The following is a 17688-nucleotide window of genomic DNA, read 5'->3' as shown; positions in this document are numbered from 1 at the left end:
GGAGGTGTTCAAGGGCAGGCTGGATGGGGCTCTGAGTAACCTGGTCTAGTGGGAGGTGTCCCGGCCCATGCAGCAGGGTTGGAATTGTAAGATCTTTCCAACCCAAACCATTCTATGTTTCTATGGTATGTAGTCACCAGCCACTACACAATATAACAAAATACATGGGAAAAATCAATGTAAAACCCAAAGTTTTCCACCTTAAAAGTTGCAATAGTGAAACTCAAAATGGAATGTTTGGATAGCACCTTGCAGGACTTACGGACTAATAGTGAAACGTGAGCCTAAAAAAATTTTGTATTAAAATCACACAACCCATAAAAATGAAAGTAAAATGCAGACTGCCACTTACTTTGGATCCACGAGAGGCATTATCAGCTGCAGCCTTGTGAAAGCGTATGGCCAAGCATAGCTGAGAGCTGTAGGACAATGTTTTGGTAAGTTCTCCTGCCTGAGAAAACTGAAGAGGCAGAGAACCCATGGGTCTTTAACTGACTGTGCAAATATCCAGACATGGGAAGGGCTTTTCACATCATAATGGCTATTTACTAGGACAGCATTCCACTCCACCAGCCACTGCAAATCCACACTGTGTGTTAATGGGATCGTTGTCTATCGAGAGAAAAGATAAAAAAAAAAAATCACAGTGACAGTCATTTATTCCCTGATGTGCTCCCTCTCAGCACTTGTCTTTATTTTCAAGCTCCATGGTCAGCTTCTGTTGGATTTTCTAGACCAACGTTTTATGCTTCCTGTCACATTGCTCTTGCAGTCAGAAGAAGCTTTTTACAACTGTTGCTAAGAGCTACCTCATAATTTCCCCTCTGTTTCTTCCTTAAAGTTCCTATTTACGGTGTTAGGTGTAATAACTTGCCCTTAAACCCCACAATAACTATTGATGATGCTGATCAATATAATCTCATTGTTACTTTCTATTCTCCTTGCTGTCTGCACCCATCCACTGTCATCCACTGCTCATTGTCTGAACAGCTGGATGGAACCTTAGCCCATGATTAAGACTCCTACATGCTATGACAATATAATAAATACCATGTAATAAATATTCTTCAGAGTTTACCCAGACATTTGAATATACAATAATAGAATCATAAACCATTCAGGTTGGAAAAGACCCTTGGCATCACCGAGTCCAACCATCATCCCTACTCTGCAAAGTTCTCCCCTAAACCACATCCACCAACACCACATCCAAATGACCCTTAAACACATCCAGGGATGGTGACTCAACCACCTCCCTGGGCAGCCTATTCCAGTGTCTGACCACTCTTTCTGTGAAAAATGTTTCCTAATGTCAAGCAAGCCTAAACCTCCCCTGTTGCAGCTTGAAGCCATTCCCTCTTGTTCTGTCACTAATTACCTGTGAAAAGAGACCAGCACCAACCCCTCTACAATGACCTTTCAGGTAGTTGTAGAGACTGATGAAGTCTCCCCTCAGCCTCCTCTTCCTCAAACTAAACATTCCCAGCTCCTTCAAGCATTCTTCATAAGATTGATTCTTTAGGCCCTTCACCAGCTTCGTTGCCCTCCTCTGTACTCACTCCAGCACCTCGATATCTCTCTTGAATTGAGGTGCCCAAAACCGGACACAACACTCCAGGTGTGGCCTCATCAGTGCTGAGGACAGGGGGACAATCACCTCTCTTCTTCTGCTGGTCACACTATTTCTAACATAAGCCTGGATGCCATTGGCCTTCCTGGGCACCTGGGCACACTGCTGGCTCATATTCAGCCACTTGTCAATTAGAACCCCCAGGTCCTTTTCTGCCAGACACTTTACAGCCACACTTCCCCAAGCCTGGAGCGTTGCCTGGGGTTGTTGTGGCCCAAGTGCAGGACCCAGCACTTGGCCTTGTTGAAGCTCAGACCATTAACATCAGCCCAACAATTTAATCTATCCAAGTCTCTCTGTAGAGCCTCCCTACCCTCATGCAGATCAACACTCCTGCCTAGCTTGGTGTCATCTGCAAACTTACTGATGATACACTCTGTGTCCTTATCGAGATCATCAATAAAGACGTTAAACAGAAACGGTCTCAACTCTGAGCCCTGAGGAACACCACTTGTGACTGGCCACCAGCTCCATTGACTCCATTGACCACCACTCTTTGGGCCTGACTGTCCAGCCAGTACTTGATCCAACAGATCTTGTGCTCATCCAGGCCATGAGCAGCCAGTTTTTTTATGAGAGTTCTATGGGGAACCGTGTAAAATACTTTTTGGAGGTCCAGATAGGCAATATCCACAGCCTTTCCCTTGTCCAATAGTCGGGTCATCAGGTTATAAAAGGAGATCAGGTTCGTCAGGCAGGACCTCCTTTCATAAACCCATGCTGACTGGGCCTGATCCCCTGGTTATCCTCTATATGTCTTCTAATAGCACCCAAGATGATCTTCTCCATGATGTTTTCTGGTACCGAGGTCAGACTGACAGGTCTATAGTTTCCCATATGCATGTAAGTAAACGAGAGGCTGAAGCAGATGTTTACACTTTAAATCCTGGTACCTTCAGTGGCAAGTAGGGTTCTCACATCAACAAACCGTTTCTTTACTGTAATTTAAATTTTGTCTGAAGAAAACAACTTTGTGACTTGAAAACTTAAAACATATATATTTTGGCACCCTTGTAACTTATCAAACTTCAAATAAGATGTAACAGTTGCTGGCATTCCGCATCCACTGTTACAAAAATTATCACTGAATTACCACTCTCTGCTGTACTTGTCAGAAAACAGGCACACAGTCAACGCATTTGCTTTGCTATATTATTAATGTATAGAATTGAAGTACATAATCCGGTCCTTCAAGTACAGAAATTGCAGCATCCAAACCCAGATGAATTTCAGCTGAATTTCCTAGTTCCTGGGTTAGAGAATGTCAGAAAGTCTCTTGCTTGCTCTGTTTCTGATCCCTCAATTTGCCTGTTTTCAGCTGCACAATGGCCTGACTTTACCACAAGTTTGATGTCCCCTTCCTACCTCAGGAAAAGGCACAGATTGATTGTTGCTTTAAACTTAACCAGGCTGAAAAGTGCCCCAAACTGATAGCTTCTGCTGTCTGGACAAGGGCACTAATCTCTGCAATAGTATGCAAAAAAAGTTGCTCTATGTATCAGTTCTTCTGGGACACTCTGCCGTTAAAAATGCTTACAGCATCTCTGCTTCCTCTGGTGGCATGTTAGACACATCAGACCCTTGAAAGAGAGAAAGCAAAGATTCACCCCAGTTGTGAATTACTCTAGAGCTTAAGCTTAGGTTTACAGGCAGGGCTGATTCTGAGCATACAAGGATGCAAAAGTTTTTTCCCTTCTAGAACAGAAGGGAAACACAGGTGGGGAGTGACTTACATGTGATCCAAGCATTAGGTGCTGCTGGCAATATGACTTTCTCAATGGTTCTTTTGGATGCAGGTCACAGGTCTAGAATCTATTGCATTTTTATTATTTTATTATTTGTTTGTTTTCTGTATTGAGCATCTTCTATATCCACACTATTATTTTCATGGAACAGATTGTCTGGGATGTTGTGGAGACTTGGAGCTGTTGGGTAGATGGCTGGATCCTTAAAGCTGTATGATTCCTTTGATTTCAGCTTTATTTTTAGTATTTAATGTCCACTATTTGTTATGTCTGTGTGCTATGTAAACACTAGCAGTAACAGTAAAGTGGTACTTACTGAATCCGAAACAGCCACATGAATAAAACTTTCAAGAATAGAAGAACTCAACTGATCCATGACATCAATCATAGGCCTGTCATCATCCTGCATAACACAAAGGACACAAGTTAACTGCTCTCCTGACCAAATTATTTCCTTTTTAATTTTTATGGTGCATGAAGCAGAAACACCTAAAAATCATGACATGAATCTAAAATGGCTACAAAACCTCACTGGTAATGAAGGGTGTATGTTTTTTATTTCATATTAATCTCAGAACCAAGTCCAGGCTGTGGTTTGAAATAAAGTTAATTTATGGCTATAGCTCACTGCTTACCAAACAAAAGCACATATCAGAAAATCCCAAATGACTTTGGATAGCTGGTATCAAAAGCCTGAAAAATTAGCTTACTGTTTATTAAAGCATTCCTTTGCCATGAACACACATATTTGTGTTCTTAGGCATTTAGATGGCTCGCTGAGCTGTGACCGCCAGCACACAACATGACTCTCCGTATTTCCATATCCATAAAAAGCACTTAGAGGTCTTTACTATACAAGGAAAATGTATGTGAATAATCCAAAATGTCTTATGGGGTGTTTTTTTACAAAATGGTATGCTACAGGAATGAGATTAATTTCCAGTACAAATTTATAATCCTGACAATACAAAAATGATCCGTGCAGTAAAAAAAGGTTTTACAGTGTCTTTTTACATTCATATCATGCCAAGAGAAAATACTAGATTTCTGTACCTGTTTCCCTTCAAATTCCTGTATAGGGCACATGCTATTAATGCTGAGTACACAGGAAGGTTTACAGTGTTATGGCAAACTGAAATGTTAAGCTGTAGCCAAATGCTTTTTAATAAATTAAGTGGATATCTGCTACACTGCAGCAATTCTGTTACAAGCAAGTGTAACAGCAGTTTTGAGATTTATCTTTGGATAATTTTAATTCAAAGTTCCAGAAAAGGAAAAACATACCTCTGCCTGACCAAGGGCCAGGAATAAAGCACGGATCTCTCTGAGGATTAAAACTGCTAGTTTACGTGTAGCAACCTGGAAACTACACAGCAGCACCAATGCAAATCCTTCGACTGCATGTAGTACATTAGAATAGGGGCTTCTTTCAGACTGTATCCTGTGGCTGGATCCATTTGGTATCAACTGTAGGACAGCACAAGGAAGAAAAAATGGAGTGATGATGTTTGAAAACCGGGTCTCCAAGAAATACTTAACAACGACATACAAAGAAAAAAAATTCAGAGGCCATGTAAATGCTTAAGGGGACTGACAGCATTCTCTCAAACAACAGTTTTGTTGCTTTAAGTTACTTTGTTCCACAAAACCAATGTGTGGCCAGAGTCCTTTGGCCAAACCTCTCCCTCTAATTTGCATTTCAACTGTTTTGATCCATCCTCCCCTTAACAAATGAATGGGTAAGTCAGACTGTGGAGACTTGACACTTTTTCTGCTCCAGATAGCAGGTTCTCAGGTCCTTCTTTGATCCTGTAGCAGGCAACATCTTATCCTGGCCGGTGGCCTCTAGAGCCTCAGCTTATCAGTAAAGTGTAACAGTATTTACTGAAAAATAGATGAGGCCTTCCCTTTTCTACATTTGTATAATCTTGTTATAAGCTATTAATTAATGATCCTCAGTGATACAAAGCAGACACCATGTCTGCCCAAAGAAAAAAAATTCCCCGTGTGATTGGGTTAGGAGATAAGCCTGAAAATCATCTGTCATAGTGAAATTATCTGTGGGACAGTGCAGACGGGAGGAGCAGGAGCAAAGCTGGTCAGTTCCCAGGAATGTTTGTAACACATGGAGACAGCAGCCTGTAGAAAAAATTGAATCATAGAATCATAGAATCATAGAATCATAGGGGTTGGAAGGGACCTCGAAAGATCATCTAGTCCAACCCCCCTGCCAGAGCAGGGTCACCTAGAGTACCTTGGGTTCTCTCGTGTTTTTGAATCAACTAAATGAAATGTCTATGGGAAGGGAAGTTCCACTTCAGTATTCCCAGTGTTCCCACTAGCATTATCAATCAGTTTCAGTCCTGGTAAAATGTCCTCCTGCCACATCTATATACACATATTTCACTTCATGTGCTTTTGTTCATACGCATATTTCAGTTTGACATGCATTCTCTCCTGTTGCTCAACAACATTAACATCTGCTCTGTTACACAAGGACATAGCTGTCCTCAAAAGACAGCTGAACTAATTGCCTTAAGAAAACTTGCACAGTGAATTCTTCTCAGGTGAGTAAATAAAAAAATACATAAACCACAGCAACACCAAGGAACATAATTTCTGCCTTCCATTAGTATAAACGTTAGGACACAGATCTCTTGATTTCATACCTCTGCAGATCTGGTTTTTCCCTGTTCAGAAGCTTTTCCTGGAGTGTGTATTACAAGCTTCCATTGTGTAAGCAACTGTAGCAGCAATTTTAGTGAAGTATCAAGAAGGGTATGATGCATATCATTCACTTCACGTAGCAGAAAATTAGTAAAACCAAAGAGTACATCCTCTCGCCAGTCAACAAAGTCAACAAGTAGACCCTGAAGAGAATTCTGTGCAATGTGTCGAAGTTCATCATCCATATGGATAGACAGCCTGTAAGTAAAAGTAAATGCCAGGTAATAAAAATCTAAGGAGTGTTTACTGTGGTAAGAAGTATATGTTTCTCAGTAACTTAACACTGACAGAAAATTCCCAATGGCAATGTAAATTTTGATGATGCTATCAGAGTTTCATTATTACTGACCACAATTAACATCCTTAACCTGGTTTTATACTGTAATTCTTGCTCCAACAGTGTCTGAACATATTCCTGTATCCAAAAGAAGTCTTTGTTCCACTCCTAACAGACAGTAACTTTAAAATTACATAATTTGGCAACTTTGCTGTCTCCACAAAACAAGTATGCTCTTGATTTACCCATTTACAAAAGAACATCTGTTTAGCTATGATAACAAAAGGCTTACAGGTTTATAGATAATTTCAATATTTACAGATTTGTTTGCTTTCTATATTCTAAAACAAAAGATCCACACCACCTCAGCCGCCTAACAATTAAAATTAATCTTTTGCCAAGAAGCAAATCACAATGATTTAAGGCAAATGTTCAAAAGAAAGAAAAATAAGATTTTGAATTTAAAAATGGATTCATGTTTTAAACAACTTAGGATAGGGAAATGGAAAAAGCAGCTTTGGTACTTTCCATACTTTTCAAAACATACCGGACATCCCTAAAGTCCTTCTGAGAGATGGTGCAATTGTAGATCCCATGTTAAAATTTTATTTCCTTCTGCTTTCACTTTATGTTGAAGTCCTTTTCAACATAAAAATTGTATATTCTTTCTTTTGACAAAAATTATCAAACCACTTCTGTGTTGGTACTTTGACAGAATAAAGTAAATTCAGATCAGTGTGTTCTGCAATTTTTGGTTCATTGCCTTCATGATACATTTTAGTTTTATTACCCACGAGACTGTAATTTTCTGTGGTGTGTCAGAACACATTTTCAAAATATTTTATCTAAATTTAATCTACATAGTTGAAAAATGAGGACATGTTATAAAGAAATGGACAGAAAGCTATATTAAAAAAAACAAAACAGCAACCAAACAAAAAGCTAAAAACAGTGGAACCAAATTCCATTCAGTTGGAAGTGAATGATGAGATGTGCCTCATAACAAATTTGATTCATTATAGCTGCCTAGTTGGGAGGCAGGGGACATTTCAGTCAAGTCAAAGGAAAGTGACTGCCATCAAACTTAACCCTTGGTGAATATGACTCCAAAAATAACTGTTATGCTTAAATAACCACATAAATGTGGAAACACAGCATTTTGTTGTGCTAAAAAAGGACCATTTTTGTCTCCTCTTTGGAATAACAAAACCAGAAAAACAAGTAAAACCCCTGAGGCTATGATGAAGTCCTCCATTAAATGACTTCCACAATGACACAAAGTAATCATGGAAAGGAGGGTACAATAGACACAGGTCTCTGAGCCCAAGTTAGTGTGCAACAACATTATCAAATGAGCTGTAATTCACACTGAGCATAAGAATGCATCTGTGTATTACCACTAGTGACAGACAGTTCGAGGAAGGAAGTAAATGTTAGTTTGTTTGTTTGCACTTGAGTCAGTTAAATATAAGACCTAGTTGGGAATTTTTAATGAATGGTTTCAGTGGGCAGTGAAAGGGCAAAAGGTACAGAATATACTTGACATCTGCTTTAAGGCTTATAATTTGAATACAGCTGTCCCGGAAGAGAGTCTAGCTGCTGAGCTACAGACTCCTTCTGGAAAAAGCCAAAAGACACATCTGTTGTGAGGAGAAAAAATTCAAACCAAACTGTGAATAAAAGAACGCAGTCTCACAAGTCCCTGATAGAACAGCTTCTCAGGTTCTTTTAAAAAACAGAGAGGAGCTGAAACTGCAGCTCTTCAAAGTTTTTTATCCTTGTATTGATTTTAGTTTCTGACCCAGAAAAGACACAATATTGTAGCAGAGTGTTCTCTAAATCAGACTTACCTCTTGGGACTACTTTTTCAGAACTGAGAGAACCAGTCAATCTGTACCCAAATAAACATGGCATAGTACAGAGAATGCAGAAGCAACTCTAGTGCTGGGGTAGTCTGGAGACTTAGATTAAGATTAGGCGAGGCATTAACTCCTTAAATGGTTTATTACTTTCTGCTCTGAAGCTGTATTTTGGTAGATTGTTTTCAGTCCACATTGTCCCAGACTCAATAAACCTGATTCTTTCAACTCACTGATCTTTATTTTGTTGTCTGGTCAGTCTCTTCTTCAACTGCAATGACCCACATTGGATGCTGCTCTCCAAGCCAGGCATCCTTGATGCTGAATAGAATAAGGTCTGCCTTTTCACAGGAACATAACTTTTTTTGTGTATGTTCAGTTTGTGTCCTGCTCTGCCATACTGAGACCCTGCCCAGTTTCTTCAACCCCATGCTATACATCTCCTGAACCATGAATTCTCTGTTAACTGTTTTCCCACCTATTATGCATCCACTTCCTTTTACCTAAATTGTGTTTCCCTTGCTTATACTAGAGAATCTGATTTGAAACAGTTATCAATGTCTCAAAGATGCTGTAGCATGAGTACATGCAAGAGATGAGAACAGCTTCCCAAAGGTGCTCCTGTTGGGCAAAGGCTGAGCATGTAATTGCTTCCAGAGTTGCTCTAGAGATGCTGTCATCAGCTCCTCTTGATGTCTCACTTCCTCTCATAGTCAGAATCAGATAACACAGCAGATCAACTGCTTGCATTGTCCCAGGATGGAAACTACCCAAGAAATGCTTACAAACTGACTGTGGCTGAAGAATCACAACTGACCTTTTCTGCCTGGAGTTTGATGATAGAATAAAGATAGACCAGTGGTTGTATCAAGAGCTGTGAGACTTAAGGAGGAAAGAGCCAATTTATGAAGAAGTCCACATTAGTCTCCAAACTTTCTTAAGAATGGTTTGACCCAGAAAATCCCCTGAGACTGAAGAGCTGAGACAAGAACGGATATTTGCCTTCTACCAGCTCAGTTAAGGCCATTATTAAGGATAGAAAGCTAGTTAAAAGATTGCACTAAAGGAAAACATATAGTTTTTCATTTCCCTTAAGCAGCACTGATATTACTTTTTAATATAATATCTGTATAATTAGATAAAGTAAAGACTTAAAACAACCCAAAAGTGATTTAGAGCAGAGGATATAAACACAAGGAAATCAGGCTGGCCAGGCATCACAGCACACCTACCCTTGCTGCACTTTTGGCTTGTTTGGTTGTCTGCACTCTTTACTGCTAGCTGAATTGTTTCACTGCTTCAGCACATCACTGGGAGCTGGGTGCCCACAGAGCAGAAAAAACTGCTTTTGCATGTAACCCTCTGACTCCCACACCTGCCACTCCTCACAGACTTTTCCAAAGCAAGACAAGTGGCAAAGACTGCTTTGTCACAGTTACCTGAAAGCAATATGCTCCAAGGGCCTCGAGGCTCCATTTACCATCATCATCCACTTACATAAATAACACATGCTGGAATCTTTGACTTGGATACTAGAATGGAAACGTAACACTTTTTTTCTGTACTGACCAGTACCTGTTATCACTATTATTTGCAGTAAGTCATTGATTTGACATTCTGAAGCCTGAACTGTTTTAGCAGTCGTGTGTTGTGAATATCATGAAGAACAGTGAGTATCATGTAACCTGCATGCTGATGGAAAAGAGTTATGGATGAAGTATCTACTCTCTTATAAAATTAAGAGTCTGCAATATAAAAATGCCTGTAAAAAGACACTAGGACTTCTATGTCTTTTAAATTAATATCAGGTTACTTTTTATAAGCATATGGTTCTGTCTAATAAATAGTAACACATTCTGTGGCTCAGATTTTAATTCTGTTCCCCTTGAGCAGTTATTTAATGCTTGAACAGCTTACCTTGCCAGCAAGTCAATCAACTCAAGTTTTGACATTCCATCAGGAAGCAATCGAGGAATAGCAGCAACACATGTCCTGAACAGATCAATTTTTGGTTTTCTTTCACCGCTGAAAAATTAAACCAGAATTTTCACTAAGCTTGAAAAGTAGCTGTGTTAAATGATCAAACTACAGTTTTTTAGAAAAGTGCTGGATTCAATGGAGTGCCAGAGCCTAGGAAGAACACCAGAACAGAAAGCTAGACCATAGACATGAATGAAGAAGGAAACATAAACAAATGTTTCAAATGAATAATGGCTTAGGTTTTGACATTTTTCATGCATCACATCTATGCAGTGCTTGAAAAATCAATTATTACTGACTCACTGGTTTCTCTGAGGGAAACTGGTAGATATATCCAGACAGTTATAATGCAGGGTAGTTTCTCCATAAGATCAGCTTTTGTATCATGCAAACTTCAAATAAGGCAATGAGGAAAAAGCTTGGGTGTTCCCCATCACAGTGCAGCTATATTATACCAGTTGTATAAAGCAAATAGATACATAAGAAGCTCAAATAACAGGACTGAAGATCCTGACAATTGGCCTCAATAGGACCCAGATCTGTGGAAATCACACACCACTCATTATTACACTGAAAAAGTATCATAATTTAGAGGTAGATACAGTTTGAAAGTTTCTGTTGATCCTTGTCCTGTTGATCCTTGTCTGAGATAGCAGCACTCTGGCAACCATTATCAGCTAAAACATGTTTTAGTAGCCTAAAGGCTGCTCAAATCTGTGGAATGGCTCAACTGCTCCCTAACAGCCTGAGAAAATGGTTGAGCTTAAAGTTCAGCATGAAACAAAAATTAGGTTGGGAGTCCTTAAGTTTTCTAAAAGTAGCTCAAGTTTCAGCTGCTGATGGTTTTCAGAAAAGATGCAGGTTTTTTCTGACTTGTTTCCAATACTCTTTTGTAAGAATGCAGATTAAAGTAGCCCTCCAGACAGACCCCAAAATGTGGGGATTTTTATTTGCTCATTTTTAATGATCTATTATTTGATGATTGAGTATAGAGGAAATAACCAAAGCATAAAAGCATTTCAAACTGTACAGTCTTTCCCACAATACTACTAATTACTAGCCTGTAATATGCTTTGGAGGAATCACAAGAACAAAGTCAGATTTAGGGACGTGTTCCTGCTTTAATATGCTTCCGACTGAACTAAAAAAGAATGGGGAAAAAAGGGAGACACCAAGAAGCACTGTAAGCTACTTAACCCCACACTGAAATTCAGTGACAAAACAGAAAATGAACCTAGTTTTCCTGCACCCCAGTCCAGTGTCCTCTTTACTACATTACTCTGCCTTTTCATCCAGTGGAAGACATTGCATTTGGATACCTTACTCCTGTGTTCAGTCACAGAGAAAGCCTTAATGTAATACCATTTCACAAGCCTAAAATAAGATTTACAGAGCAACACTGAGCATTCACTGAAATGATGGATACAGAAAAGGCATGAACTGACACTAGTCTGACTTAATTGAAAGATTAAAGATAGTTTATTAATGAATACTATTCCTTCTCTTAGCACCCTATATACTTATCGTCTTGGATATGTTTTAAGTTAATAAAATTAGATTATATGATTTTAATCTAGTGACTTAAATTGTACAATGAGCCTAAACTATTTTCACAATGAATTGCCTTTATCTCATTGGATCTCTTATCTTAACAGATAGAACTTGAGAGGTGGCAACAATTGACTTAGAAAAAGTCAAATACAACATCTCAACTGAGAACTTGGCTATAAACTTTGAACTATTATTGCTCATGCAAATACTAGCTGCATTAATAACTACTGCAAAATACTATAGTTTTTTATAGTTGCTAACAGAAAAGTGCTTTCAGCAATTTTATCTGCAGGCAAGCCAATGAGTCTTCCTTGTTGACATGAAGTGGCAAAAGAACTTTGCAGAGCTTCCTTATGATCAGTTCCGGTCAGGGTAAACAGCTCGTGCATTTAAAATGGAGGCAAGTGATATGACAGTCTGACAGCAAACTGTTATGAAGCCAAATGAGTAATTATTTATAAATATAAAATCTGTGGGTGTTTAGTGGCTTATCAGCTGGTCAGAAGACTAGCAGGAGAAGATTCAAATCTGAGGCTCAAGATCCAGACTTATCTGAGCTACCAGGCACAGTGTGTGAAGTGTCTGGCAAGGGGGGGTCTCACAGGGCTCTGCAGTTGTCTCTGGCTGACGCAGGAACCAACAGGATGAGCTCCAGATGAACATACCAACAGCTGTCCTCACTTGGAAGCTGGTGTTTCCATGTCAGCAGTATCAGATTTTAATTAAGTGTTGCCAGTAAAATTCTTTGCAGTACTTGCAAGAACTGCTTTGTGCGTTAGAAAAATGGATGCCCTATTCTGACTAGATGTTGGAAAGTAATTATAACTAGGGTTGAAATTCATATCCCAGTGAAGGATACAAACGACACTCCTTAGTCAGGATTTAGTAAGACTCTTTGGAGTGGCATTTACTGCTTGAACCATAAATGCTTAAAGGATCAGTCCTCAAATACAGAAGCATGTCTAACAATGCCAAATAAAATTCTGGAATCTGTATACTTTAAAATGTTATGACTATTCATCACCTAGATACTTCCCTCTGATAATTTATTATTAAAAATTAATGTAATTATGATATTCAGTTCATCCAGTAACATTAACTATATGTTTATATGACAAAAGCCATAATTTTAGGAAGCAGATACATGTAGTGCTACACATATATATATATATATATATATATATATATATATATAAGCCCATAAGAGTTCAAAACAAATATTAACTGTAGTGAAGCATGAAGTTCTGTGGATAAAATGATAAGTAACGACACAAAAATAACATATTGGCTTCTCCAGTTATCATGCACAATGCAGTATTTTAAAGGGCCATTTTAAATGCTTATAGTAACAGCTAATTATGTTTTTCTTGACTTCACATTATTTTAGACTAACCAATAATTAAGCATCCCAAGTATTTTTTTCCTTGGAAGAACAAGTAAAAACATGTTCTAATTTGTTTTTCCTTTCAAGTGCATATATATTTAGTTACAGCTCATCTGGATATAAAGTACAACACAAAAACACAGTAACTGACATGTCTAAATCTTCCAACCTTAAATTTGTTATGTCTGACAAAAGTTACTACCAAACCATAAGACCTCCTGAAATTTAACACTCTTTGAAGCGTATTTGTTTACTGCCTCTAAAAATAATCAACACTTTGGTGATGCTGAGAAACCAGAGAAAAGACATTTATAGCTAAGGTTAAGTACACTTCTTTTCTAAGTGCTCAAGGTTTTTCTATGCAATTATCTTTTCAGAAAAAAATGTTTCAAAAGTCACTTTCCCTCTTGCAAAAGCCTGGATACCCAAAATGGTTGTGAAAACTGGCTGTGAGTAATGAGCAGTATACTGGGTAGTACTGTAAGAAAAATATTAAATACTGTTGGATAGTAATATTGGCATTTAATATAAACAAAGAATGCTAAAGGCACAAAGAGCTTACAATCTCATCGACACAGGTACAGCAACAAAGGAGGGCAGATAAATGACATGGGGTACTACTTAAATCCAAGACTATTTTGAAAGAATGACTTGGTTTTCTAATTAAGATTTGATTTTGATTACAGGCATGAATAGAGATTTACGGAATTCATTGCATTCATTTTGAAGTTCAGTGATGCAAATATATGCTGAAATAGTGTTCTGAGTGTAGGCTGACAGGTTTCCCACTTTGGGCTTTCAACTTCTACCATCTAAACATTCCTACAATTCACACATGATTTTGGCTACATTAAGTGCATGAGCTCAGTTCCAAACACTGCAACATGCAAAGAAGTACAAGCACCTTCTCATAAACAGTTCTTCAAAGTATATACTGATTATCGTAATGTTTCTGTTTCTCTGTTGACTTCTCTTGTTTCTCTGATGATTCGTGATAGACAGAAATAGAGAAAAAAGTTCTGAAACTACATCACAATATCTTATGGGACTGACTGTTCTTTAGCACTCACGTAATCATGTCTTCAGGCTCTTTGTTAAGCATCTGTATGTTGGTTAGCATCATGCACCGCCCCACTTCCTTGTCAAGATGCCTGAGTATGTTGTCCACAGCTTTTCTTACTTGAGAATAATATAAAGACATACCTGCAATAATAGGCATTTTTGTAATTTGGGATATTGATAAATATGTATATCTTGAAAAAGAAAGCTGCTTACTCATTCTGGGCTGCATGAATTAAGAAAAGTATTTTCCTCATGAGACAGCATATTCCACTAGTAATGATATCCTGATTTTGAGATGGAATATGTTGCCTTCTCCAAAAAGAATGCTACTGTATGTAAAAATAGCCCAAGTGATATATATATATATATATATATGCACGTATTTTTCCTGCAGAAAGTAATTTAAAATGCCTATTAAAAATATGTCCCTACATAGTCAAATGAAGCCACACAGTTTTTCAAGTTATACAGTTTTGTGACTTTTCATAACAGAAGTAAAAGCTCTGATCCACCAGCAAGATTTAAAAAGTACAGGCAAAGAGAAAAAAAAAGGAATGTGAACGAGCTCTCTCAAAATGTATTTGGTATGGAAATTAATGGCATGACACTATATGTGAAAAACAGTATTAGACATACAGCTTTACAGCAACTGATGGTCATCAAATACTTCAAGAATAAAATTTGAATGAACTCTTTTTCTATATTCATCAAAGGCTAAAACATACATTTCTTAATTAAATTTTATTCAGTAACGTTGAACAATATATCTTCATTCACCTATTCTCTAGTAAATTATTTTTCTATTTGATATGAAAAATTTGAAAATTACATAAATTTTCAGATCTGATATGATCAAAAGTTAAATGGCAAGAGTAGAAGGCAAAAGAAAATTACCTAGCTTCATCTTACATGTTACACATAGAAACTAGAATATTGTATCATAAAGCAGAGAGGAAATTCCTAATAATATATATTAATTCAATAGTGCAAACATTTATTACCAAATGCATGAAGAGCAACCAAAATGAACTGGTGACAGCAGCAATTACTGCGTCTATTGAACATCTCATATTATATCAAAGATCTAGCAACATTGCAACACAGGTCTTTGTCATTGGTGTAGAAATATACAGACTTTCTTTCACTCATGTAAGGTTAGTAGCAAAATTTTCCTTTTTGCCAGCAAAACTAGGGACCTTCAGGGCATGATATAGAAGCTCTTTTCCTACAGCACAGGATTCTCTCTCTACATTGACTACAAAGAAAGCCCAAGGTAATGGTGCTTTTAACTTGGGCACTTCAACATTATTTTACATTCTAAAGCTTCTGCCATTTTGCAAGTTTTCACTTGATGTGAGATAGTTCAACTAAAATGAAGGTATCAAAGGAATCTTCTCATTTTCAAAACTGGTACCTTTTTTTGGCACAGGCACTGTTTCTAGTAAGATCAATATCCATGGATAATGGCATCTACTTAGCACTGAAAGAAGCTAGTTCTTAACTGTGTACTTAACCCTCCTAGAACACAGGGTTGCTACCACTTCTGCAGCACCACTGAGGACTTTTCCTGAAAGTAATTTAAAAAAACAGTGTATCTCAAACTAACATTTTATTAGAATGCAAAAGAAAGTAAATGTTTGCAATAAAGAACTCAACTGAACACCTGACGATAGTAAATTATTCTGCTCAGATACCAAAGACTTTTTTTCCCATTTATGCTCATCGAAGTTTCTGGGTTGTCCATTTTCTTACTGACCTATCATTTTAGCTTCCTCCTCTGTAAGAGTTTTGCTTAAATAAGTTTTCTTCACTCTGAGAGTGTTTCCAGAGGGAAGGACAGCTCCAGTCACTGGCATTGGAGGTTCACCGTCTTTTTGCTGCAAGTTATCAGCAATTACCAAGAAAGCTCTCAGACCAATATTCATTCTCTGTAAAGTTGAGAAGATTATCACAATCAAATAATTACATTCTAATCATATTCTTCAATCACATTGAAATTTTTGAGTATGCACTTCCCAGCATTTTTTCTGTATCTCAACTATATTGAGTAGTCTGATCAGTTTTACAAAAAATGACCATGAAATAAACTGTGAATTCATATCTGCACTATAAGCAGTGCTCCCCACTCTCAAGACTCTAATTCTACGTAGTTTCATTAGTACATTATCTTTTTTATTTCAGGACAAAGCAGGTAGATATGACCTTGACTTTAGTAATACATCTTAGCAAGAGCTTCAGTTAAAGACAAATGTCCTATGTGGTCATTATGAAATAAGATCAATAACTGTCTCAAAAGGCCCCAGGGTTGTCCATGCTGTGTGAAAAGTCTATAATAGTGATCAGCACCAAAACTGCAATGTGAAAACAGCAGGAAGGAGAGGCTAAGTGACCTGAATGTCTTCAGGGAAATCAGCAGAGGAAGACTTGCAGGCTTTGCATTGCAAGACCAGAATGTTTCAGTTTCCCAGGAATGTATTCCAAAAACTCAGAGGCTGTTCTATTTACAGTCTCCCAGAGGTGCATTTACATGGATTAGGGGTATTTTTATAGGACACCCAAGTCTATATAAATCAAAAAGTATCCCTATTATTTTACTGTTTTCAGACTTATATTGTTGTTGAGAAACAGTAAAATTTCAGATGCTGATTCATTGAGAAGCTAAGGACTGTGTCCATTCCCTACAAGCTCAGCCTCACGCAATGCTAACAACACAGTGTCCTTTGCAGGACCTTCCTCAGTCACGACTGCGGGTGACTCTGACCCAGAATGTGGTGGGGACTGCCTGCTCAAGAATTCTGTTTCATTTTTCTTCACTCTTCTGAAGAAGGATGAAAGCTGTGCTCAACAAAGTAAAGCTTGCCTTTCACTTTCTGCTGCTTTTGATTGTGAAAAGTTTAATCTATTTTCCCAAGGTTTTGTGGTTCTTTTATCAAATGTCTTTTTTGCAAGGTAACTCATTCTATTTTAACATCTTAGTGAACAATTATGATTGTTTAATAATGCAAGATTAATATGAAAATACTTTATGAGATTATCACAAATGCTTTTTGTACGTCACGTGTTTATTCTTAATTTTAAAATGAAAATGTTTAAAAAGTATAAGCAAATATATTATTTTCAAAATAAATAATTTTATCACTTAATTTTATTTGGATTTTTTTTCCAAGTTCTTCAAATTTCTGATGGTTTTCTCTAGGGAAAGCACTAAGAAGCTGACTCATTACACTAACACTAGTGGAGCTTTATCAGTCAGAGTGGTAAAACTTCATTAGAGTTTTTTGTTATTTTCAGTTCTTCTTGCATCATGTACTCTTTTTCAGCAAACTTGTTTTGGAAAACATTTAAATTGTTACAGAAATAATGATCTTTTTATTAAAATAGTTCAAGGCATTGCATATGACAACAGCAGAGTGACAAGGAGATACTGTGATAAACAGTTTAGTTTTTGTTTTATATGTTTGCACTAGTTCACA

The 17688-nt window shown here is 37.6% G+C and overlaps 1 protein-coding gene across 5 annotated transcripts in view; it reads right to left on the bottom strand.

The window, feature by feature from the left end:
- FRY (FRY microtubule binding protein) overlaps positions 1-17688 on the bottom strand; it is a 243628-nt gene that overhangs the window by 81159 nt on the left and 144781 nt on the right. For all 5 annotated transcript variants that reach the window (XM_051611586.1, XM_051611616.1, XM_051611609.1 and 2 more), the window contains 7 exons: positions 15972-16143; positions 14224-14356; positions 10156-10263; positions 6045-6300; positions 4660-4842; positions 3692-3778; positions 353-612 (listed from right to left, as the gene is read on the bottom strand). In XM_051611586.1, coding sequence (XP_051467546.1) covers positions 353-612; positions 3692-3778; positions 4660-4842; positions 6045-6300; positions 10156-10263; positions 14224-14356; positions 15972-16143 — 1199 coding nt within the window. The remainder of the gene's footprint in view (positions 1-352; positions 613-3691; positions 3779-4659; positions 4843-6044; positions 6301-10155; positions 10264-14223; positions 14357-15971; positions 16144-17688) is intronic.

The sequence above is a fragment of the Apus apus genome, chromosome 1 (genome assembly GCF_020740795.1).
Source record: "Apus apus isolate bApuApu2 chromosome 1, bApuApu2.pri.cur, whole genome shotgun sequence".
In the NCBI taxonomy this organism is placed as follows: domain Eukaryota; kingdom Metazoa; phylum Chordata; class Aves; order Apodiformes; family Apodidae; genus Apus; species Apus apus.
The sequence above is the reverse complement of the archived record's forward strand: the minus strand, read 5'-3'. Positions and strand labels throughout refer to the sequence as shown.